Source organism: Engystomops pustulosus, chromosome 1 (genome assembly GCF_040894005.1).
Source record: "Engystomops pustulosus chromosome 1, aEngPut4.maternal, whole genome shotgun sequence".
In the NCBI taxonomy this organism is placed as follows: domain Eukaryota; kingdom Metazoa; phylum Chordata; class Amphibia; order Anura; family Leptodactylidae; genus Engystomops; species Engystomops pustulosus.
This window is the reverse complement of record NC_092411.1, coordinates 35,303,044-35,329,295: the sequence shown is the minus strand read 5'-3', so window position 1 is coordinate 35,329,295 and position 26,252 is coordinate 35,303,044. Positions and strand designations below refer to the sequence as shown.

At 43.6% G+C, this 26,252-nt stretch overlaps 1 protein-coding gene across 2 annotated transcripts; it reads left to right on the top strand.

The window, feature by feature from the left end:
- Positions 1 to 6,238: 6,238 nt before the first annotated feature.
- Positions 6,239 to 25,993, top strand: TENT2 (terminal nucleotidyltransferase 2). 2 transcript variants are annotated; one of them, XM_072137671.1, is made up of 15 exons: positions 6,239 to 6,558; positions 7,196 to 7,324; positions 10,722 to 10,769; positions 10,954 to 11,182; positions 12,035 to 12,149; positions 12,237 to 12,328; positions 14,127 to 14,193; positions 15,370 to 15,436; positions 16,691 to 16,767; positions 17,619 to 17,747; positions 22,220 to 22,263; positions 22,744 to 22,880; positions 24,081 to 24,172; positions 24,682 to 24,761; positions 25,692 to 25,993. In XM_072137671.1, exons 1-15 carry the CDS (start codon positions 6,419 to 6,421, stop codon positions 25,767 to 25,769), a joined length of 1,524 nt encoding a protein of 507 aa, XP_071993772.1. In that variant the 5' UTR covers positions 6,239 to 6,418; the 3' UTR covers positions 25,770 to 25,993. The 2 variants fall into 2 exon arrangements, with proteins under 2 accessions (XP_071993772.1, XP_071993780.1); XM_072137679.1 differs by lacking the exon at positions 10,722 to 10,769 and having other exon boundaries at positions 6,243 to 6,558.
- Positions 25,994 to 26,252: the final 259 nt, after the last annotated feature.

Here is a 26,252-nt window from a genome sequence, read left to right as displayed (position 1 = left end):
TTTGTCATTGTCATAAAACTTTTAGCAATTGACCCCAAAGTGAAAAATATTGTAATAGCATCTGGATGTATGTAAAAATGTCAGAAGTGTATTCTACAGTGGGTATGGAAAGAATTCAGACCTTTACATTTTTCACTTGGTTTTCATTGCAGCCAATTAGTGAGATCAAAAAATTTATTTTTTTCTGCTTATTAATGGACACCGTGCACCCCATCTTGACAGTAAAAACTGAAATGTAGATATCTTTGCTAATTTATTAAACAAAAAAAACCTGAAATATCACACGGTCATAAGTATTCAGACCCTTTGCTGTGACACTCTTATTTAACTCACATGCTGTCGATTTCCTTCTGATCCTCCTTGAGATGGTTCTACTCATGCAATGGAGTTCAGCTGTTTTAACTAAACTGATTTGACTGGAATAGGAAAGGCACACACCTGACTCCATAAGACCCCATAGCTTACAGTGCATGTCAGAGCACATTAAAATGATGAGGTCTAAGGAACTGCGCAAGATGCTTAGAGACAGAATTATGGCAAGGCACAGATCTGGCCAAGGTTACAGAAGAATTTCTGCAGCACTCAAGGTTCCTTAGAGCACATTGGCCTCCAGTTTGGGGTGAACACAACTCTTCCTCAAACTGGCCGGCCAGCCAAACTAAACAATCGTGGGAGAAGAGCCTTGGGGAGAGAGGTAAGAACATCCCTAAGATCACTGTGGCTGAGCTCCAGAGATGCAATATGGGGATGAGAGAAAGTTCCACAAAGTCACCCATCACTGCAGCCCTTCACCAGTCGGGGCATTATGGCAGAGTGTGCCAATGGAAGCCTCTCCTCAGTGCAAGACATATGAAAGCCGCATACAGTTTGGTGCTTTTTAGTGTTAATTCGGAGCAGTATGTGTGGAGAAAAACAAGCCCTGCTCATCACCAGCCAAATACAATCCCAGCAGTGACACATGGTAGTGGGAGGATCATGCTATGGGGGCAGGGACAGGACCACTGGTTGTAATTGAAGGAAAGTTGAATGTGGCCAAGTTCAGAGTTATCCTGGATGAAAACCCTCTTACAGAGTGCTCTGGACCTCAGACTGGACCAAAGATTCACCTTCCAACAAGACAATGACCCTAAGCACACAGCTAAAATAACACAGCAGAGGCTTCAGAATGTCTCTGTGACCATTCCTGACTGGCCCAGCCAGAGCCCGGACCTAAACCCAATTGAGCATCTCTGGAGAGACTTGAAAATGGCACGCAGTGATGTCACAGTACAGGGATAATACACACAGTGATGTGACAGTACAGGGATAATACACACAGTGATGTCACAGTATAGGGATAATACACACAGTGATGTCACAGTACAGGGATAATACACACAGTGATGTCACAGTACAGGGATAATACACACAGTGATGTCACAGTACAGGGATAATACACACAGTCATGTCACAGTACAGGGATAATACACACAGTGATGTCACAGTACAGGGATAATACACACAGTAATGTCATAATTCAGGGATAGTAGACATAGTGATGTCACAGTACAAGGATAATACACACAGTGATGTCACAGTATAAGGATAATACACACAGTGATGTCACAGTACAGGGATAATACACACAGTGATGTCACAGTACAAGGATAATACACACAGTAATGTCACAATTCAGGGATAATACACCAAGTGATGTCACAGTACAAGGATAATACACACAGTGATATCACAGTACAGGGATAGTACACACATCAATGTCTCAGTACATGGATAATACACACAGTGATGTCACAGTACAGGGACAATATGCACAGTGAAGTCACAGTACAGAGATAATACACACAGTAATGTCTCAGTACATAGATAATACACACAGTGATGTCACAGTATAAGGATAATACACACAGTGATGTCACAGTACAGGGATAATACACACAGTAATGTCACAATTCAGGGATAGTACACACAGTGATATCACAGTACAAGGATAATACACACAGTGATGTCTCAGTACAAGGATAATACACATAGTGATCTCAATTTATAGGGATCAGGTGAGTCCACCAAAGCATACAAACCAGGTGAAAATTGTAGGGACAGTGGAGGAGGAATGACTCCATGAAATGGAAAACCAAAATGGAGTCGATTTTGATCCTCATTATATTTGACATTTTTATTCTCATTAAGTTTGACATATTCTTATCCTTATTTGGCACTCTGTTAGGCATTACACACCTGCTGGGATGCGCCTATCTCCTGGGATGCGCTCATCTCCTGGGATGCTTTCCAATGAAAACTGGCCACTTTCATGGGAAACTATACCATTAGGAGAATAATGAGAGAAAACATATGTGTTTCCATATAGTTTGGTGACGCACAGACATGGGGTATAAAACTTCTGTACTATCACCTAGCGGTAGGATTTGAGAGAATTGAGAGCTAGCTACTGACTGGTGCTATACTGCTTGGGTACTTGTGGGGCGCCTCAAGACCTGATGATACCTGTCAATACCTGTCATTCTACTGCTTGGTGATAGTCCGTGAAGACCCCGACCTGCCGGAAGGTCATCAATGATGCTGGACAGAGTTGTAAGTTGATAAGCCCGTGAAGATTTTGTGTGCCGGAGCTCATCAATGAAAGTTGACAGTGTTGTGAGTATAATCTTTTGATATTTACCTCTTTATATACTTTTGTATTACAATAAACCTTTTAAATATTGTCGACTGTGTAATTTTTCTTATTCTATAACACGAAATCCAAAGAACCTGTCACTCTTTGTAATACACTCCAGGACCAGACATGTTGAAGGAAATCAATCTTCAGTTTTGACCATAATAAACTGCATACAGCGCTAGGTGTGGCCCTGGAGATCTGTATAACCACATATTTGTGTGTCTAAAAAGCAACTGGACTGGTCAACAGGTCTTCAATCTTTAAGCTTTCTGCTCTTTGCTGAGAACTGCTCCACAGCCCCTGCCCTCTGCTCTGAGTGACTGCTGTAATTATCCAATAAAATCCTTAAACAGCTCCTACTTGTAGCAGAGGGGAGGGGCTGTGGAGCAGCACAGTGCAGAAAGCTCTTCAGGCTGAAAGGCTCAGGGCTGGACTTGGGGGGCTATGGCCCACTATTGAAATAGATTCTGGGGACCCCCTACTGCTACATGGAAATATTACCTGTATAGCCCGTGTTTACAAAATGCGTTTTGATAGGCACAGCAAATGCATCAGGCAAAAACACATCACAAATCACATCAGTATTAATGATAGTAAAGATATGGATGGATTTTGAGTAGATTTTTTGAGGAGACACATAGGGGGACATTAATCATAGTCTGTTAGACTGTTTTGAGCGTCTTTTAGCGCAAAAATCTGGCGCATCTCGTTAATTAGGCGCATTTATTTTCTGGCGCACAGCAAAGTCCGGCACTTAGTGGTTTTGAGTCCCTGTGCCTTATCTGACATAGTGAGTGCGTCCTAAACAGATGTTTGCACGGGATCTATCACTATTTTGCACCTAAAAAGGCACAAAATAGGCGCAGAAAATGCACCTCCTCTGAGCAGGTGCACTTCCAAAAAACTTCCCTTTTCATTACTAAAAACATACATTTTAGGTTCCCAAATGAAGAATTCCCTCTATGCAACATGGAAAATACTTCGGAGCAGTATTAAAATGTAAAATTTCTCCAGTAACGACTTCATCATTGTCTATGGGATCATCTCTGGGAGTGATTATTGTCTTATTGTACAGATCTGAGGATATTATCAGACTCCATTTACTGTATATTATAATAAAAAAGGCAAAGACTCATTTCAGCAAGAATTATTATTTTTTTTTACATCTCTGTCACATTTAGTCCCTGCAGTTACATCACAATGATAGTTTTTTTGTGCAGAGATGAAGCCCTGAACGTTCTGTCACATTTTCTCAGTCTCCTTTCATTATTGCTCACAAATGAGATCTAACAATTGCGCCAAATTTGGCGCTAATTTAGGCGCAAATGAATGGGACATGCGACAATTCCAAGGTGCATTTACTAAGCCAGAACTAGATCCATCATAGATCAGGAGCCAAAAAGAAGAACAAACCAGGCGCAGCCTGTGAACGTAGTCTAAGACCATGGGGCAGATTTACTTACCCGGTCCATTCGCGATCCAGCGGCGCTTTCTCTGCGGTGGATTCGGGTCTTCCGGCGATTCACTAAGGCAGTTCCTCCGCCGTCCACCAGGTGACGCTGCTGCGCTGAAGTTCCCCGAGGCCCACTAGAATGCCTTGAAATTCACCGGCCTATACCTAGTGAAGGTAAGTGCAAGTTTCGCAAAAAAATCTTTTCTTAAATTCGGCGTTTTTTCCGAATCCGTCGGGTTTTCGTTCGGCCACGGCCCCCGATTTCCGTTGCGTGCATGCCGGCGCCGATGCGCCACAATCCGATCGCGTTCGCCAAAATCCCGGGGCAATACAGGGAAAATCGACGCAAATCGGAAATATTTGGGTAACACGTCGGGAAAACGCGAATCGGGCCCTTAGTAAATGACCCCCCATGTTCGTAAAGTAGTAACGTGTTGCAATTTACGCAACTTAAGGCCCCTATCACACTTGTATTTTTCATGCGTGTGTGCTTTTGACGCGCAGAACTTGCATTGCACTCTGACCCATTGTAATCAATGGGCTCTTTCAGACTCTAATTTTTTTTAACGTGCACACATGCATTTTTTTGCATTTAAATCTCAGCATGCTCTATTTTTTCACATAAAAAAACGCACCATACAAGTCTATGGAGATGCATCAAAAACGCGTTGCACTCCGAGACATGCACGTGCAATGCGTTTTTCACCAATTGCCATAGAAAAGATAGAGCTCAGCCCTGAGTCCTTTTCACGCACGTTATCTGCGTGTGAAAAAAACACATTGTAATTGCATTGAAAACGGGCATGAAAACCTGAGACACTGAACAAACTGAAAACTGATTGCACTCTGATGCAAAATGTCAGTTTTTCACTGACCAAACCCTGATCGCACCCTGATCAGACTCTGATGGAAGGGGCCTAAGAGTTTACGTCTAAACGCAACGGCATTCAGGGAGGAGATTCTCCAGATGTGCCTAAAATGTAATTCAATCTTGTGAACATGGATGTAAGGTCCAGCATTATGTAGGACCTATTATTAAAAGCCATCACTGCCACTGCCAGCTCCTATTGTGGCCTCTCATCTCCCCCTCATATTGTGGCCCCTCATCTCCCCCTCATATTGTGGCCCCTCACCCCCCCCTCATATTGTGGCCCCTCACCTCCCCCTCATATTGTGGCCCCTCACCTCCCCCTCATATTGTGGCCCCTCACCCCCCCCCTCATATTGTGGCCCCTCATCTCCCCCTTATATTGTGGCCCCTCATCTCCCCCTCTTATTGTGGCCCCTCACCTCCCCCTCATATTGTGGCCCTCGTCTCCCCCTTATATTGTGGCCCCTCATCTCCCCCTCATATTGTGGCCCCTCATTTCCCCTTCATATTGTGGCCCCTCATCTCTCCCTTATATTGAGGCCTCTCATCAGGTCTGTTTTTTTTCACCCCCTCATATTGTGACCCCTCATCTCCTCCTCATATTGTGGTCTCTCATCTCCCCCTCATATTGTGGACCCCCTCATCTCCTCCTCATATCGTGGACCCCCTCATCTCCCCCTCATATCGTGGACCCCCTCATCTCCTCCTCATATTGTGGACCCCCTCATCTCCTCCTCATATTGTGGACCCCCTCATCTCCCCCTCATATTGTGGACCCCCTCATCTCCTCCTCATATTGTGGACCCCCTCATCTCCCCCTCATATTGTGGACCCCCTCATCTCCATGGGAATTTTCTGCATGACAATTGCAACGTTTACGGCTCATTTAGAGGGGCATTTTTCAGGTCTGTTTTTTTTTTTGTGGATGGTATGCGGATCCATTGATTCCTATGGGTCTGTTCACACATGGTTTCTTTCACGGATGTGCAGACAGTAAGAAAATGTTGTTAGAAAAAAAAATTCTCACGTGTTGCTGGGTACATAACTGAGGAGGGAAAAAAGTAGATTAGAAAACCCAAAAACCCAAAATGGACTGAACACGTCCGCACTGGACACGCCGTACTGAATGAGCCCCGTACTGAGTACAGCCGAGCATGCGCTGTACAGCAGGGGGCGCTCCAGGCTCTGGCTCGGGACAGCGGGAGGCGCCTGTCAGGTCCGCAGCAGCTGATTGGTCTGGCGGCGAGCACGTGATATGTTTTGGTCCGCCATGCCGCCCGCCCCCTGACTCTCGCTTCCTGGTGGCCGCCATTACTCCCGGATCTTGTGTGCGGAGTCTCCCGGCCGGTGCGCGCCGCTACTCCCCGGGGTTGCGGTCTGGCAGAGCCCAGGCTAATGTGCGGCCCTAGCCGGGAGGAGCATGTACCCTAACTCCCCCAGCGTGGGCCGCAGTCCGCACCCGCCCCGCTCCATACAGCCTCACACCGGGGAGCTGCTGAGCAATGTGCCGCTGCCCCCAGAGCTGCTGCAGGCCCACCTCACCTACCAGAAGAATGCCAAGTGAGTCCTATCGGGGGCGCCACATGCCATGGCAGCACTGTGCTCACAATGTCACTACAAAGTGATGTCCCAGGATGTAATTCCCTCCTGAGATGTCACTTGTGATTCTCTCCACAATGACATCACGTCTAGTCATCACATGGAGAGATTTCCACCTCACCTTTAAGAGATTGGACCCGTAATGCAATACCGCATGCGGCCTCTATGCAATGTGTAGCGCTGTGCTCAGTGAAAAGATGGCAATGCACCGTCCAAACACTTAAAGGTGGAGCTTCATCCTTTCTGCTGTCCAAAGTATTGGGGCAACAATGTGTGACCTCCGCTCCTCCTGTACAGCCAGCTCCTGTACAATTTTACTAGTGATGTGTGCCGTAAGGTTCAGATTATTGCATCTTGTTAGAGAAGTGTTAATAGGAGACCTAAGAAGGTGGTAGACTCCTAAAATGACGCGTCTTATTATCCAGAGGTGGATCACTCTGCACTGTACAGCGATGGCTCAGGAAGTGTCTGATGCTCACAATCCATTACATAGTATGCGCCACGGATTATTCTGTGCACCCCGTGACATTAGGCTCCGTGTCTGCATTACTATATGTGACCCTATGAATGAAGAGAGTAACGTGTGTTATCCCTCTAGCCTCTCTAGGATGCTGATGAGTGGGAACGTCCTGGCGATGTCTTCGATGCCCTCACAGCAATGGTCGTTTGGGAATCGCAACCCTGTTATCAATCCCATCTCTACACCTTCCCAATTCCAGAACAGGAAGTAAGTGCGCTCTCTGGTCTCCTGTAGTGTTACTATGAGATGATTGTTCTATTTGTTTGGTACAGACTAAGGCTGCTTTCACAGAGCCGTTTTGGGGGTTGTATATCCGCCGGCTATGGTGCCCGGTGGCGAACACTGACCACACGTGTGGCACAGTACTGTGCATGGGGAAAAGATGGAACATGCTCTATCTTTCAGTGTATGTACAGCTGGGTGCTATTCTGTACTCACCTCTTCAGCACGCAGCTGTGTGAAAGAAGCCTCAGACTGTAAGGTAGGTGTATGATCGGCAGCTCTCATACAACCTTCATAGAAGTGTGTTGTGTATGGTACAGCGTGCACCGAGATGGAAAAAAGATGGAGCATGCTCTAGTTTCTGCTGTACGTACAGTGCGTCTGCATGGCTTCCTATGGCTAGGGGAGGGGTGAGCAGGGCTCATATGCTAAACCCAGATTCCTGCCCCGCTGTAGCATAGGTGTGTGTGAAAGGTGCCTAATAGATACGGTATCCTCCATACTGCAATAGTATGTATAATGTATTGCCGTTTTAACATGGAGATCACAAATCTGGCCATAGGGATGGTACATAAAGAGATATAGACAGATATCTATTTATTTTTGTCATGTTTGCAAATTTGGATAAATCAGTGATGCATTTCAAGCAGGAAGAGCTCATGTGGCTTCTAGGCTTTTAAAACTGTTTCTACAGATCAGAAAATTAGGGCTAGAGATGATCAGACACAAACTAGGTTCAGCGTCCTTCTGTTCGGCAGCTCTGCCTCACTAGGATCTCCTAGCATCTAAGCATGGCTGTGATTGGCCAGGTTGGACACCTAGTGGACACACATGCCCTGTAGCTCGGGGCATAAAGCAGTAATAATAAGTTACAGCTTAAATTGTCGCATTGACATTTTGCGAAAAATGTGGGTTTTGGTTGTAGTTTGGGCACTCGGTGTCTAAAAGGTTTGCCATCGCTGGCCTATAGAAATATGTGCTGGTCGCTTGAAAAACGGCTATCACACAGTCCAATATGACATTTGTGTGTATGAGACCTACCTGTGCTCCATGGGGAACAACATAGATCCCAAAGGTCTTTTTTGAGGGACTAAAAATTAAAAGATGAACGCAAAAAAACCTGAATAAAATAACAAATATACCTTATATACTTGAGTATAAGCCGAAAAAACCTAACTCTGCTTATACTCGAATTCTTCCTTGCGGTGCTCAGTGTCCAGTTGTCACTTGCCAACATAGTGTGCTACATTTGGCTTTGTCCTCTGCCTTTGATATATGTAAAGGTTAAAGGGGTCTTCCCATCTGGACATCATATTTATACTTTATTTCTTTTACTGGATGTTATTAAATAATGTGAGAAGACCATTTCCCAAGTAGTCATGTTCCTCCTAAACAAGATGGTTGTCCTTGGATTTGACCATCCCCACACTCTTCCAGCAGTGGCCACACATGTTCTGTTGAGCTCTACCTGACCACCGGGATTAAGCGTTCATTGTCACAGGGAGGCTGTGGGACATGCGGTAACTGGACATTTCATATTCAAAAATAACTTTTTTTTGAGTGGCAACGGTTGTATCCAAGGGCAACTCTCCTTCCTTTTTAAGGGACATCATGGCTACATTTATGGGAAATTATCTTCATGTACATCCAAGTAGAAATGTATGTATATGGCAGATGAATGTAATTAAATGTGAATTCCCAGATGGGAACACCCCCTTAAGTCTTTACATGCCACCAAGGTTCTTTTAAATTGCTTTTGCTGCATATGGCACCACTTACATTTCATGATGGGGAAGCATTTACTGATATAATTTTGTTTGATTTTTGTCATACAATGACTGCCGCTTCAGTGTATTTGTCCCTCTAAACAAGCGACGCACGGAGCGTCTCATGTGTAACACCTGTATGATGAGCGTCCTCGGAGGATACAGTTGTGAGGCACATCAGCATCTCCACGGGGCTGCTGCAGCTGCTTCTCATATCAAAATAGCTTTCAGTCCCACCTGATGGAACAGAGGAAGGTTGTGTTTTCTCATCTATCACTAGTTTAACATGATTTCTGTAGAAGTAAAGGTTAGGTGATACATTGTAGAGAAGTGAGGGTTCCATAGATGTCAGTGAGACTCTGCTCTAACAGTCCGGATCGGAACTCCGTGTAGTGGGCTACTGCGGTCTGACCAGCCTGACCACTCGGATACATCTCTTCTATATAGTGTAGCACCTCCCTTGGGCAGGTGTTTGAGTAATGTGACAATGTGACTGACAGTCGGCTTCATAGTTTTGTGTTTGTACAGAAAATCATGCTGGTGCTACAACGGTGTAGGCAATAGCCCTTCCATGTATAAGCTCATCCATCTATTGGTCATGTTTCAAGGCTCTTTAAGGGCTTTGTATTCACTACCTATAACTGACAACTTCAGTTGCGTCTCTGCTAGGAATTAAAGAGGTTGTACAAGACTTTGCAAAAAAAAAAAAGGTGGCCGGAGGGAGCTGCTTAAAAAATAAACTTGTACTTACCTCCCGGTGCCCTCCGGATGTGCTGCTCTGCTATCACTCCGGTCCCGCCCCATGTAAACAAACATGGCCGCGGGAGCAGAGCTGGATTCAGCTTCCAGCCGGACATCCCCCCCCGGCCTGCGTAAACAATGCTGTGAATAGTGACGGTGGGCATGGCCAGCCACCTTGGCCGGCTGGAAGGTGAATGCAGCGCTGCTTCCGCGGCCATGTTTGTTTACATGGGGCACAGACCAGACCTATAACAGCGTGTGACATCCGGAGGGCGCCAGGAGGTAAGTACATGTTTATTTATTTTTAAACCACCCGCTCCCGGCCACATTTTGTTTTTTTGTAAAGTCTCGGACAACCCCTTTAAGTACTGAAACTAAGTACTCCAAGGGTAACATTATGGTTGATGTAGATGGTACCTATACAAATGCACCTATAAGGTCATAGTCATATGCCCATCCCAACATCACTATGCAGCACCATGCCTTAGTCATAAATACTGGAAAGGTGCAGAGGTTGGGATTCGGGTTTGTTATGGTCATATATGATGCAAGGAGTCCCTGCTTTCCATCAAAACAGCAGCACACTTTAATCGTGACTTAGAGGTGAAGAAGGGACTCATTGCATCATATATCACTATGATGCTTGTAGTCCCGACTAGCACTGTGGTTGGTCCATGAAATCGGCCAAGATCTAGGTCCAATTCTACGAGACTGGTCACGGTGGTGTTCAACTGGCCTAAAAATGATTTGTGTTTAGGGGATGGGATGGACACTATGTAAGATAAGGGGTTAGAAACGAATTAGTGTTGTAGTCAATCTTCCTGTATGTCCAGTGTCAAGATGTGCACAGTGAATTTGGGTTCTTTTTTGCCCAGATTACCATTTTTACTTAGACAATTTCTGCATATTGAATCACTGTTACGGTAAGTTCTCACTTGAGCTCTTATGTATACAAGTGGTGTCCGTCACGCTGACTCTCCGTAATACACATTATGCCCTTTGTAGGCTCACCTATATGTACAAGTAATATGGTGGTGGTGTGACCTATAACAGAGCAGAAAGATGCATTTTTTGTTTTGTTTTTTGTCTTTCCTTTTTTCTTATTAGGAGGAGAAGTGACGAGGGGATTAATCAATATGAACTGAAGAGGCAGAGGTTTCATTCTCCTCCTCAGCCGCCTTCTGTCTTTCACCAGTCCGTGCCTTTAAGAGATGACTTCCATTTCTCCGTTCCAGGGTTGCCAATACCGCAAACCCAGAATGGTCAAATTTCAACTTCAGGGGACTCATGGCTGTTTGACGAAGTAGAAACCACTTTGCCTGTTGCTAATGATAAGGTAAATCTGGGCAGAAGTTCTTTGTTTGACATGATAATTTTGGGGTTAATTCAGAATTAACCTTTGCAAGCACCACGTTACTATAGTATCTCCTCGTACACCACAGACTCGGAGGGCTCAGCCCATGAGGGCAGGCATCAGCTGCATTATACAGCAGACACCCGCCGCAATGAGTGCTCCGACTGATCATTGCAGTTAACTTGTGGTGTTAAGTTTTGTGGTTAAACCTGAATGCGGCACCTAAATAGCAGTGGCGTTTACCTGCCACCAGGGGACTTTGGTCACTTATCCTGATAGTCCAGTTATTCAGCGAGCAGTATATTCACAATAATTCACAGTAGTATTCAAGTTTACTATATGAGCGATCAGACCCCCTTGGTACAAAGTACCCTATGGGGCCTGAAATAATACTTAAAAAAAACCCCATAAATATAGATCTTCTGACTGCTGCAGCAGCAGCTTCTGTTTGAATACTACAAGAGTTACTCAGGGGGAGGGGCCATGCAGCAGTACATAGAAGAGATCCAAGTCCAGCTGCAATCCTAGAATATCAATGCATTTTTAACAGTACTGCTCCTAACACACAGGTATGGTTCCTCAGATCACCAGGGCCAAAAGTTAACTCTTCAGCTTTTTGTGAGATTCCGTAGCGTGTCAATTTATGTTGCAGATTTTACCACTAATTGCAGCCTATGCTTGCACGGACCTATTCATGGGAGAATTTAACTCTAGACAGATGTTTTCCTTGGTTTTAATTGAGCTTCGTTCCCTAAAGCTTTGAGACAACAGTGCTAACCTCTGAGCCACTTTGCTCCTATAATAAAAGTATTCCTTCTGATCTCTCCCTTTTAGCTGAGTCAGCAGATTCTGGAATTGTTTCAAGCTTGTCAGCAGCAAATCACTGACTTGAAGAAGAAAGATATCTGTCGGGCAGAACTCCAGAGGGAAATCCAGCACATCTTTCCCCGTACGTATCCCTGCTGTACATTTCCATGAATAACATTAGTGTTTGGTTGTTGTGTAACTTGTATCCTTATTATTGTGCCTTTCGTAGAGAGTAGACTGTACCTGGTTGGTTCTTCACTTAACGGGTTTGGCACAAGGAGCAGTGATGCAGATTTGTGTTTAGTTATCAAAGATGAACCGGTGAGTACTAAAACACTAAATATTAGTCCAAATTAGGCCAATGTGGACGTCTATCTGCACCTACACTACAGCTGCAAATAAATGATTTGGGTGATCGGACCTGCACAGATTTGTGGCTGTGTTCTGATGCTTGAATGTGCTGTGTTGTGTGTTGCACTAGCACTGTGTGCATGAATACCCTGGGTGAGGCTGGCATCTTTGCTTTCACCTTGACTTGCCCATTGTTAGAATGAAAGTAGCAAAGGTCCCAAAGAGTATAACATCAGAAAACCTCTCCTCCTAAATATCTACATTTGATTTTAAAAAGCTTGAATGATTTGGCATTTTTTGTGGTTTAAATAAACTGTCACCATGTTTTCACATTTACAGCTATTAACCGGTACCTATAGGGCCATATTAGCGGACACACTTCTTTTAGCTAAAAAATGTTCCCTTTACATCCGCATAAATCAACTTTATGTCCTATTCATTGGCATCAGAGAAGGCTTGGCTGACATCTCCCATCTACTCCTCCTCATGTCCCATGCCTCTTCTCAGCATGTCATGTGACCAGGATGACATCATTATAGGTCCTTTTAACATTAGCAAACTGTACACCATGCATATATCTGATCGCATGAAATCACCTTAGCCTCCATGGGCTTCTACTCCTTCCCATCCTCTTTGGAGGCTGCTGTGATTTCATGTGATCATGAGGTAGATGTCGCAGATGCATCCCTGGTCACATGACTTTAAGTACCCAATGATGTAACAGAGCTCTCCATACAGCAAAATATCAGTCTGTCCATCAGGAACAAGTAGGCAGGGCAATGCCAGTAACATTTACTATGCTGGACTCACTTAGTGGATTGGACTCATATCAGGTGAGTTGCATATAAGTTGCGAACTGAATTTTGTAACCTTTCAGCCACGGAAGGGAACCATTGGGGTTAAGGTTAATGCTTTTTAAACAGTTTTAAAGGAATTCTTTATTTTGGGTGGGTTCATTTGCAAGACAGGTTCTCTTTAAAGGAAATCATTCAACTAAATCCATAATGATAAACCATGGACATTGCTCATAGATCTATAATCTTCTTATATTTGTTATCCATGGCATCCTTCCTTCTAAAATCAACGATGTAAGGTAATTTTCCAAATTTTTTCCGCTGAAGCTGCAGAATCTAAGAGACTCAGTTACAGGGGGAAACCATGCTGTGGGCAGAGAAGTACTGGGACAGACCTGGAAGCTTTGCTGAAAACTTTCAGCTCTATCGATCATGTGACCTGCTGGGTCTATGGAGGCATTAGCGCTGCCCCCTCCTCTGATGTAGTGAGGAAAGGTGCAGGCAGAAGCATTAATAAACCACTTCTACCTTGTCGGGTCGTCTCTGATGGAGACCCCTCCTTCTATTTGAGCAAGAGCAACAGCAAAGATGTTGGTTCAGACCTGTGACACCAGTAGTCTAAAGGGAGTCTGAGGTTGTGCCACCAGATACGCGCATGTACGGTATACGGGATAGGCCATGATTGGTTGGAGGAAGGTTCACGCATGCGCACACAGGCCGTGCCTTCTCCTGACACATATATGTATGTAAATCATTCTCGAACACCTGTTGTTCTGATGTTTTACACCAAAAGAATACATTTGGAGCAATGCAGAAATTGTAGTTGAGGAAGTGTCATTACTTTAAGATGTTCACCGTGACTTGTACAGGAGCCAATTTAGCAGTGTAAGCAGGTTTACTTCCGCTGACTAATAGTTGACGCATGTCTTATGCAACCTACAGTGTTTTTTATTTTCTCTTCTCCTATAATACAGATGAATCAGCAAACGGAAGCCAGGCATATTCTCAGCTTACTCCAAAAACACTTCTACACTAGACTTGGTAAGTAATGTTTAGTGTATATAACAAAAGATCAGTTGTTACTTGATCAAAATCAAACATGATAAACCAGGGACACTTGGGCCTTATCCACACAGATGTGTGCTCGTCCGGACCAGGCTTGGCGCACAGCTGGGTGGAGAAGGGAGGGGGAGTGAGCTCTCCTTGCCCTTCCCTTCTCCATTGAAAGCTGAGCAACCACCTCACAAATCGGAAAATAGAGGACACACCATATATTTAACAGAAGAGGCCGTCTGGATCGGTTGGGTTGTGGTGAGGCGCCATGTGCTCTCCGCACCTTAACCGGGAGACATACACTTCTATTGGGGCTGAGGTTATGGCCACAAATAATGTGATGTGAATAAGGCTTTACTCCTTGATCCAGGCACCATGGCTTCGGTAATCTTATATTTGTTATCCATAGCCTCCTTCCTTCTAAAATCAACTTTTAAATGTATGTTAATGAGCCAAAAGGGCTCTGGGGTTGTTACCAGAGCCCCTGCATGCTGTAACTTCACAGGCTGTTACACCATACGGGTCCACTCCCCTTCTTCCTGCAGTGGGAGCGAGACCGATTAATAGAAATGAGTTTGCTCTCTGTTGTATTTGGAAACCATTGCGCTGTCTGTCTTCTTTTAAACACAACCAAAAATTTTGCATTGATGATGTGATCTGAGCTGCAGTCAGTGCCGGTCACCTGGTGACACACACAGTGGTTTGCATCCTGGCAGCTTCTGTCCCCAGAGCAATCACTGCAAGTAATGGGCTCAGCTTTTGTGAATGCTTACAGGGAATAGTTGAGCACTTATACTCATTATATATAGCAAATGCCATCAGTTCCTGCTCCATGGGTGATGGCGTGGATTGTATAGCCCCAATACTGGCTCACTAATACCACTGCTCTCATGGACCCGGATCACAAGGCTTGGGAGCTCATGAGAATATAGGCGGCAATATTGTTTACATAAAGGAAGCCTCCACTAACAATAGCCTGGGCCTAGCAATACACACTTTCCATGTTTGTTCCAAATAATGTTGCATTTCTTCTCATGATCTGTGCGTTTCTCGGCAATCGGATCCTTTCCTTATCGGGCACTTTGTTTTTTTTTTATTTTTTACATCGCCTTTAAATTCTTTGGTTCATTGGTGCATCATGTGATAATGGTTTTTCATCCCCAGGATACATTGAAAGACCTCAACTAATCAGAGCTAAAGTGCCAATTGTAAAATTCAGGGACAAAGTCAGGTAAGTGTCCTTTGCTTTGTATCGCATGCACTATGCTGTTTACATAAATGATTGTTAAAAATCATTCAACAAATGATAAGTTAGTGCTGTGTCCTCCTAACGTTAAAGGTCATCTAACATCAGTTTTACCAATGGCAGCTGTGTCCTAATAAGAAGTTCCTGAAGAAACTTTTTATTATAACTTTATACGCTGCAATTACTGTCATTATGAAGAATTATGCTAATTAGTCTGACATAGTCTGAGCACCCAGGCCTCAGGCTAATTAGCATAACTTTTATAACTTTATTTTGCAACGTATACAGTTACAATAAAAGAAGTCCTGAGGAGCATCGTTCCTTATGAGCTTATTAGGACACATCTACCATCAGTAAAATTGATGATGGATGTCCTTTGAAGAGATTTGTCCTACTTGTAAATAAGATGCTTTACTTAATGGAAGTGGCTTAATGACAATTGCTGCTGCAGCACACATGATGATGGATGTGACATGTAGTTTGAGGACAGGCCACCTCTGTAACTTGTCACAGGCATCAATGTTGTCTTTATTTTTTCAGCATAAATACATTTTTTTAAAAATTTACTTTATTAAAAAAAATACTGCTTGGTCAGTGGAAAAAAAAATCTGACTGCAAAGTTCCCCCTTAGAAGAGAGCAGAACAACAGCCTAAGATGTGTGTGTCTATAGAGCTGACTACAGGCTCAGATATAATCTCCCTCTTTGTTTATCCACATCTAAACAGTGAGGATTAATCTATTATTTTCCCTCCCTGAGTATACTCTTCTATGAGCATTATTTTCTAACAAATCGTCCCTGCTCAGCTCATCTTTGCATGCAAAGCTGAGTGTGAAAGTAAAAAGACCAGGATAGAAACAATTCTGCTTGAAAGTAATGCTTGTAGAATACTATAGCCAGGGGGAGGACAGAAGGGGTTAACACTGCTCAGATCTGTTTAAATAAAGCCATAATCTGCCTGTATTACAGCTATTCCTTACCAACAGTAGCTAAGTACCTCTGTTACTTAGAGAACTTTGCAGCTGCTTCTTTACAAACCATGCAGGGTTTCCTAATTCAGTCTATTAGAAAATTGTTTATCACTTCCCCCAAACATAATATTAAAAAATTGGCTCGAACAGCATTAACTCTTTATGATCCTTTTTGAGGTTGCAATGTCTATCAGCTCCTCATAGTTTGGATATACATTTGTATTATAGTTGAATATTGACCTCTAGCACCTTTGTTTCTCTCCTGTTAGTGGTGTGGAGTTTGACTTGAATGTTAACAATGTCGTGGGAATCAGAAATACATTCCTCCTAAGAGCTTATGCACACAGTAAGTGCCTTTATCTGTCTGTCTTTCATAGAGTAGCATTATATAGAAGCTGGCCAGTTACAGGTCCGTACAGGTCTGTTGTTTTAAGGTCCCAAATCAACCTGTATATTAGTTTTGGGTGACATTAAAAAACAAAAATATTTAAACTTGCCTTGGCACATTGGACTCATCTGTGGATCCCATGCTCGCACCTCTTCTTGCGTTGTAGCAAGGGAAGCTGGGACAATATCCCTGCTTAAGTGAGCTTGCACCGAATGAATGGCGCTTGCGCAGTGAAGCTGGGTTGTACTACACTGGCTTCACATGACGCAACGCACATGTGCCGGGAGCTCCAGATTGAGGCAAGTATAAATGTGAAAACACATGCATGTAAATGCCACATTGAGGGCGGCATTAAACCACTGTTTTGTCCCTGATCACCCTAAAAGGTTCCTCTTAATGCTATCCTCCACCATACACTGAAATGCATCCAATGTGTAGGAAGAAATTAGGAAGTGCATTAGCCTTATTTCTACAGCTAGCTTACGTCCTCATTCACTCCTATGAGATCATGCACAAGGCCAGGGGGAGGGGGAGGTGCTCCTGCACAGTGTGACAGCCTGTGAAGCTATAGTACTAAGGTACTATGAGTAAGTGTCGCTGGTTTATCATGATGGATTTTGATGGTAGACTTTCTTTTAAGTCCAATAATATATTGGGGGCTCTGATCCTGTGGAAAAAATATAGGCCATGGTGCCTACAACTTTTGATCAACCACTTAGTTATATTGTGTTTGTATTTATGCTATATATAATGTAAATGTGTCATTTTTCCACCGAAACGCATTTTGTTTTTGTTTCCTCGTTCCACAGTTGAGAACCGCGTTCGTCCATTAGTGCTGGTTGTTAAGCGATGGGCCGGTCACCACGGTATCAATGATGCCAGCCGAGGAACCTTAAGCAGCTATAGTCTCGTTTTAATGGTTTTGCACTATTTACAAAGTAAGTGGCCGGTGGCTTGTATCTGTGCACACTCAGCAGTGATGTTCTGGTGGGGATGAGAGGAGCTGGATCTCAGGCTGGGTAGTGAAGGGTGTGCGGGGTCTTGTGGGGGCTGAGTGTTATGCGAGTTCCTTATTTCCCTGTAGGCCTGACTGTTACTCACAGCTGTTCACTGACTCTGCAGCAGAACACTCATCATTAGTGAAGAAAGGCTCCGCTCGCATGATTAGCCGTACAAAGACGGCAAAAAGCTGTGCAAGAGAATAGGGAGTGGGCTATAGTGAGGGGGAAGAAGTCTCTGCAGACTGCTCTGCAAGCTCATCGTCTGCAGCACGCTGGACCAATGGAAAGCACAAAAAGCTGACAGTTTTCTAGTTTCTTCTCCTCTTACAGGTTGCAGTTACAAGAATCTGATGAGATTTTAAGTATTGAGGGGTGTTTTTAGGTTAAATTGGTGAAATCTGCATTGTTGAAATTTGTTCCACATGTATCTCAGTGTTAAAAGATGCTCCAAACAGATGAAATGTAACTCTTCTCCTGAGAGGTTACTCCACCTTGTATGCCAGCACTGGTCCTGCATCAGTATTTAAAGGGGAAGTGCTCTGTTGCATAGAAAGAATAAGGCCTTGGCCATATCTGGCCATATCATACGGCTGGGTGCATGAGGATGGAGGGGTAAGAGCTCCTTGCCCTTCTCCTATGGCAAGAGAAGCGGCTGCCCTGCTGTAACCGAGGGCAGTGATGCAACCGCAGATTGTAGGAAGCCAAGCGGCCACATAACGGTGTGACATTGTGTGCTCCCTGCACTGTAACCGAGGGCAGTGATGCAGCCGCAGATTGTAGGAAGCCATGCAGCCAGGTCACGGTGTGACATTGTGTGCTCCGCGCACTGTACCTGGTGGCTGTGATATAGCTACAGATTGTAGGAAGCCATGCAGCCAGGTCACGGTGTGACATTGTGTGCTCCGCGCACTGTACCTGGTGGCTGTGATATAGCTACAGATTGTAGGAAGCCATGCAGCCAGGTCACGGTGTGACATTGTGTGCTCCGTGCACTGTACCTGGTGGCTGTGATATAGCTACAGATTGTAGGAAGCCATGCAGCCAGGTCACGGTGTGACATTGTGTGCTCCCTGCACTGTACCTGGTGGCTGTGATATAGCTGCAGATTGTAGGAAGCCATGCAGCCAGGTCACGGTGTGACATTGCAGATGTGGGGTGAAAAATCAGGACCAATAGTCGCGCTTCTCAGTGTTGACAAGGCTTTTAATAAGATGCATACAAGGACGACGCGTTTCGGGAGCGTACCGCTCCCTTCTTCAGGTCCGTATAGTTTTTTTTAAAAACAGTGCTCTATTATACAAAAATATAAATAAATATATGTATATATAAATATCAATATAAATGAATGCATAAAGGTTAAAAAATAAATAATAAAACTAAAACTTTTATTATATATGTGAGCGCAAGCATGCGCACATGGGGGAAAGGGGAGACAGGCGCTGTATGCGACAGATTGTGCGCACGCGCAGTCCGGGATGCGCACGCATGCGCTCTCCCCCATGTGCGCATGCGTGCGCATCCCGGACTGCGCGTGCGCACAATCTGTCGCATACAGCGCCTGTCTCCCCTTTCCCCCATGTGCGCATGCTTGCGCTCACATATATAAGAGCTGTCAATGGGAGACGCGCCGCACAGCGCTCCCTGCCCAGCAACAGGAGACACCACACGCAGGTCTCCCTGACTACCCGAACCCTGACAAAGTAAGTCTCACCTACACTAATTTGCACATCAACTAGATTGATGACCTATACCCTACATTTCATACCCCACAGGTACGGACTAACACCTTCCCGTCCATAGAACTAATACAGCGACATTAATTATCGCTAACACCACCAGGGTAAGCCCTAACTCTATTTTCCTTTATTCACAACCCAATGCAATATAAGCTTCAAGATGTCATTTATCCCCCCCCACATATACAGAACTAACACCATCCTAGGGAACAATCGGTGTCCCCCACCACCAGCACAGGAGAAACTGAGGCTATACGGGTCAGTTAATATCTTCTTTACCTCAGACTTCTTTTCAGCTTCACCTTTATACTTATACTTAACATCATGCTATTACCAGAACTGCTTTAATAATGCACTACCTACTATCATGTTTCTGTTTTATATATTTATATACTCATCTAACTTGACTAAATGGCGTACTACCGTATCCTTGTTTCTCGAAACATTGTATATTTTAATTTTATACGTGTATTTTTATCCTGTATGTCTTATATATGACTTCTTTATATGACTTCTTTACATGATTTGGAAAAAGTTTTAGTTTTATTATTTATTTTTTAACCTTTATGCATTCATTTATATTGATATTTATATATACATATATTTATTTATATTTTTGTATAATAGAGCACTGTTTTTAAAAAAAACTATACGGACCTGAAGAAGGGAGCGGTACGCTCCCGAAACGCGTCGTCCTTGTATGCATCTTATTAAAAGCCTTGTCAACACTGAGAAGCGCGACTATTGGTCCTGATTTTTCACCCCACATCTGCATATTCCTATCCCCGACTCAACTCGATCCGGGAAAAAGGACCACGCAGCTAAATCTCGGTTGACCTATACCACATTTATCATTTATGTTCATTTACCCTCACTATGTTCTTCAATATTGACTCTTTATAATACTCTGATGCGCTGTGTTCTTTTTTCTACTTATTCATTTATTACGGTGTGACATTGTGTGCTCCGCGCACTGTACCTGGTGGCTGTGATATAGCTGCAGATTGTAGGAAGCCATGCAGCCAGGTCACGATGTGACATTGTGTGCTCCGCGCACTGTACCTGGTGGCTGTGATATAGCTGCAGATTGTAGAAAGCCATGCAGCCAGGTCACGGTGTGACATTGTGTGCTCCGCGCACTGTACCTGGTGGCTGTGATATAGCTGCAGATTGTAGGAAGCCATGCAGCCAGGTCACGGTGTGACATTGTGTGCTCCGCGCACTGTACCTGGTGGCTGTGATATAGCTGCAGATTGTAGGAAGCCATGCAGCCAGGTCACGGTGTGACATTGTGTGCTCCGCGCACTGTACCTGGTGGCTGTGATATAGCTGCAGATTGTAGGAAGCCATGCAGCCAGGTCACGGTGTGACATTGTGTGCTCCGCGCACTGTACCTGGTGGCTGTGATATAGCTGCAGATTGTAGGAAGCCATGCAGCCAGGTCACGGTGTGACATTGTGTGCTCCGCGCACTGTACCTGGTGGCTGTGATATAGCTGCAGATTGTGCGGCTGTATCACCGGCCCCATATGGTCATATGAATGGGGCCTATCACTGGTGCATTGGCAAGGGACACCTAAGCCCTGGCAGAGAATTGATATATGAACCAGTATTTCAGAATGGAAACTAAAAGACAGTGGTTTTTACCAAATTTCTCTACAGCAACATTTTATCTCTAATTTTTAATGGCGATTTATGCTCGTAAATCCGAGTCTTGACCTGTCATATGGTTTTCCCTATACAGGCGGTCCCCTACTTAAGGACACCCGACTTACAGACAACCCATAGTTACAGACGGACCCCTCTGCCCACTGTGACCTCTGGTGAAGCTCTCTGGATGCTTTAATATAGTCCCAGACTGCAATGATCAGCTGTAAGGTGTCTGTAATGAAGCTTTATTGATAATTCTTGGTCCAATTACACCAAAAATTTTGAAACTCCAATTGTCACTGGGGCAAAAGAAAAAAAATTGTCTAGAACTTCCATTATAAAATATACAGTTTCGACTTACATACAAATTCAACTTAAGAACAAACCTCCAGACCCTATCTTGTATGTAACCCGGGGACTGCCTGTATATGCTTGTCCACATGGACATTTTAACATATAAACAACATTTTGTTTCACATGTAAACCAGCCTCTAATTGGAACTGGTGTACTGCACATTCTTTATTATAAGAATCCCTCCACCTCTTCTGACATGTGTCCCCGCGAGCTTTCTCTAGGGGTGGGGTGGTAAGAAAAGGAGATCTTGTCTATTTTTGAGTGGAAGGTGGAATAAAACTTGTAAGCATCACTTTATGAGGCGCTGTATCGGGAGTTGGAGCTGTAGCTTCCATTTTTATCTATTCCCTGCATTAAGCCTGTTATCCGTGCTTAAAGGAGGGAATGGAATATTGCTTCGTGCATTCGCCATCTTTCCTGCACTGAATCGGGAATCGCTGATCTGAACTCGGCACGTCCTATCAATTCATTGATTCAAAGGTTGGTCTGGGAAATTCTCTTTTGGACAACAAGCTTTACACCCATCATGCAACCAGTCAGTTTAGGTATTTGGTTGCAAGTTCACGATTTTACCAGAAGTTACAAAATTCTAGTGAAGATGAAGTAAAGTAAATGGTCACTTTGTGTTTTTGAGTTCAGATTGTAACCATCTTATGTTTGTTTTTGTAGCGCTACCTGAACCAGTTCTTCCGAGTCTCCAAAAAAAACATCCAGTGAGTACCAATTGTGTATGTTGTAATATTTTGATCTTTTGAATCGCAGCAATAATATAACTGTGTAACATTTTACACTGAATGGCCTGAGTATTAGAGACATCCATATTACAGTATTAGACCTCGCTTGGCTGCAATTCAGTACTTCATGCGCAGGTACCTAGACTGCAATGCATCGCTATTACTCCACTGATTGAAAATATATATATATATATATATATATATATATATATATATATATATATATATATATATATATATATATATATATATATATACAAACACACTCAGTGTATATTAATGGTAATATAACTTGACATTGCTGTGTAAGGACACTCATGTTGGCGTCCAGTTGCAATTCCAAAGGTCCTGTAGGAAAGCGGTCAAATCACAAGCTCACTGTGCAATGTCTTTGTTAAGCTACTAGTATAACCTGTTACCACTTTTAGAGCTTCATTTTTTTTCTCTTCTCTGTAATAGGAATGTTTTAACCCTGCTATGCAGTTGCACCTTGTCCATCATGCTCCTCGCAATATTCCTCCATTTGTGTCCAGGAATCAATCAAGCCTGGGCGACCTTCTTGTGGGATTCTTGAAATACTTTGCCATAGAGTTTGAGTAAGTGATGACTTCTACAATACCATGAAGCTCCACCGTGAAATGACAGGTTCGCTTGTCGAAATGGAATCGAAAATGGAATCCGTGCACTCTGCTTTTTTATTTTGAGTTTTGAAGAAATGGAGTTGCTTAGTTAGGACTGGGTTCTGTATTTGAAGGTGTTGTTTTGGGTTGTAAGAAAATCCACCTTGTGCAGGTATTGCTATAAAATAAATAAATAACCTTCGTAAATCTAACCAGTCCTGCAACTATCACGTATATATATTTCTGTGACTTCTAAAGCCTGTCACCTGTTTGTACATGAAAGCTCCATGTCTTGAGACCAACAAGCGGCTGCAGCAGTCACTTTAATGATGTGATAAATACAGCAGGAGTAGTGGTGGGGGATCTAACAGGTAATTCATTTTTCTGCATATATGCTGGTAATCCAAACATGATGCATCCTATCATTATGTGAGTATAGGTTGCAAAAATGTCGGTAGATGTATTACGTATCACTGTTTTGTCACATGTCGGCTGTGCGTTTATAGAGTGGACTCACGGGCTGAGAGCTCTCCATTCAAGGTAAGCGTTTGCTGTATATTGCAGCAAACGCCTGTAACGCCCGCGGTCGGTGCTGGCACCAACCGTCAGTGTGAACCATATAAATGCCGCAGACAAAGCGTGTGAGTGCTGCCATCTTGGATTTGATTGCCGCCCCCCCCCCCCCCCCGGGAGGTCATGGGGTGTGGTGATCGGTTTCCTTAACAGCCCCAGGTTTTAGAAAGACCCAAGGCTGTCTGGTTTAAACCTGTTCATTACAATGTGCGATTTGCACATTTGGTATGGATTTCTGCACAGTGTAACAGGCTGTGAAGCTATAGCACTGAGGGACTCTGGTGCATGTTTCCAGAGCCCTTCTGTCTTATAAGCATGATTTTAAAAGTTGATTTTTGAAGGAAGGAGCCCATGGAAAACAAATAAGAAAATTACCACAGTAATGGTGCCTGTATCTATGAGTAAGTGGCTTACAAAGTCTCTATAAAAAAAAAATTAAATAAAAATAAATATCTGGACCTGCCGGGGTTAATGTACTTGAGTCAGACGCCATTCTGTGGCTATTGGGCACGTGCCTTGTATTATGTCCCTCAGCCTTTGCCAGGATCCTGAAGAAGACTTCTTCTGTGCAGGCCTTAGTAACACAATGCATTTCTCTCTCAGCTGGAAAAACAAGGTGATTTCTGTTCGTGAAGGCAAAGCGATGCATAAAATGGACGGCATGGAATGGAGGAACAAATTCGTATGTGTTGAAGGTAAAGAATTTTTTAAGCTTATCCACTGATGACATTTTTTTGTTTTTGCTTTCCATACAGCCCCTTTACAGCTCAGATAACAGACCTGGTCATCCGAACCTACAGTCATAGTCCAGCCATCCCCTGCTTGTTGGGAAGATGTAGAAGGGAATGACTCTGGAGTCAAGCACAGATTTGTCACTACGCGGTAACACGGTGCTTGACCCTACACTCATTCCCTTCTACTACTTGCCAAGATATAGAAGCTATAGATGTATAATAGATTGTATGCTTTGTGATGGGGAAGAATACAATGCTGGCTACATACTCTTCTGGGCCTGTGTTTGGCTCCATTCCCGTCTTTGACTCCTTCTGATGAGGAAAGTATCTGTTTTAAAATTTTCAGTGCTGTAAACTTTACAGGAGCCACTGGGCATGTGCAGCCATTTCTCTGGGTTTTTTTCCCCGCTCTGGATTGTGATCAATTTTATCAGAGAACCATTTTAAGTGCTTATGTTTTTCATTTTTAGAGCCATTTGACAGATCAAACACTGCTAGAGCTGTACATGAACAGCCGAAATTTGACATGATCCAGGAGGAATTCATGAAGGTAACAGGAGGGCGTTGCTGTGTATTGTATCTGGGAGTAACTTTATTTTTGTGTGTGGTGTTTATAGCAGAAGGGCTGCGAAAAATGCATTTATAAGACTGTAGCTGGATGTGGTGCACTGGTGTGTGAGACCTCCTCACTGCTGCACAGCCCCTCCGGTGAGTAGGCTTCTGTTTGAATCCTACAGCAGTAAAAAGATATTACAAACCAGTGCACTAAAATGATTTAAGTCCTGCTACAATCCTGGAAAAAAAAATGTATTGTATTGTTTGTGTGTGTGCTAGGAACACAATGGTTACACATTTCCCCAGGGCTAATTCCTAACACTTTCTGCAGTCTTGTTCATCTGCAGGGCCGGAGTTTTTCTGTACTTTTTTTTTTTTCTCTTGTGTGCTTAGTGTCATCCCAGTGTAATGTGACATAATGTCTTCGGTTTTTTGCATCAGTTTTTGTGACTCAAAACCAGGTGAGGTAACTGCACATAAATAAAAGTATAATAGAAAGATTTGCACTTGTTCTGTGCACTCCACTCCTCCCAGTTTTGGCTCAAAACAACTAATGCAAATAATTAAAGACCTAAGTGACCTTTTGAGGAACAGACTCTCTTTACAGGGGCTGGTCCACATAAGTAATTTGCCTCCTACGCACTGAATAAGGGCTGTTTCGACAACTGGAACCCCCATCATTGGGAACACAGTTCCCTAGAGAAAGCGCAGGTTTGCTTCGACCTACAGTAATGCCCATTTATGTCTTCCCATTACCAGGGATTGTACCTACAGCTATCTGCTATTTCCCCCCATCCTTTAGACAGGATTTGTTACATTTGTGGGACCACTTCTTTATTTTGCAGTCATAAACTTGCCTTTTTTTTACTGCTGACCCCATGCTGTTAACCAGTTAATACACCATCTTTTCCTTGTTTCCTCCTAGGCGTGGGTGAGATTAAGAGACAACCGAGATCTCAACAGTTTGTTACCTCTTCAAAGAATTCTTGGGAAACAGAAATAAAAATGAATAAACTTTTCTTTTCCTCTGCAATATGCTTACACCTCAAGACTTTAATGCCCCTTTTTTAACCCTCGATATAAATACTGTATAGAAATGAAAAAACTTTTAGAAAGTTTTTTTTGTGTGTGTGTGCACAGTCTGTTCCTTTTTTATTGTACATTTTTGCTGTTGTATGTATCCGGGGGTGTTTGCTGGATTTTGATTTAATATATATGTGCGAGTGAGGCCGTCGCTGTCTTGTCTAGATTTGCACTACACACTGATGGGATGTTCTCCTCCTGGCCCGCTCTACATCTGGGGCTCTCCTTTAGCAGTGTACTATACTTCAAAGTTAAAGACCAAGTTTAAGCTTGAATATGTTCACCTCATTAGCTGCTGACTTTTAATTAACCATTTTGAGGATTTTTTTTTTTTTTTGAACTGGAACCTTCCACTCTGATTTTTCATCACCTTATTCTTCATACAGGAAAAAACTAAAGTTGT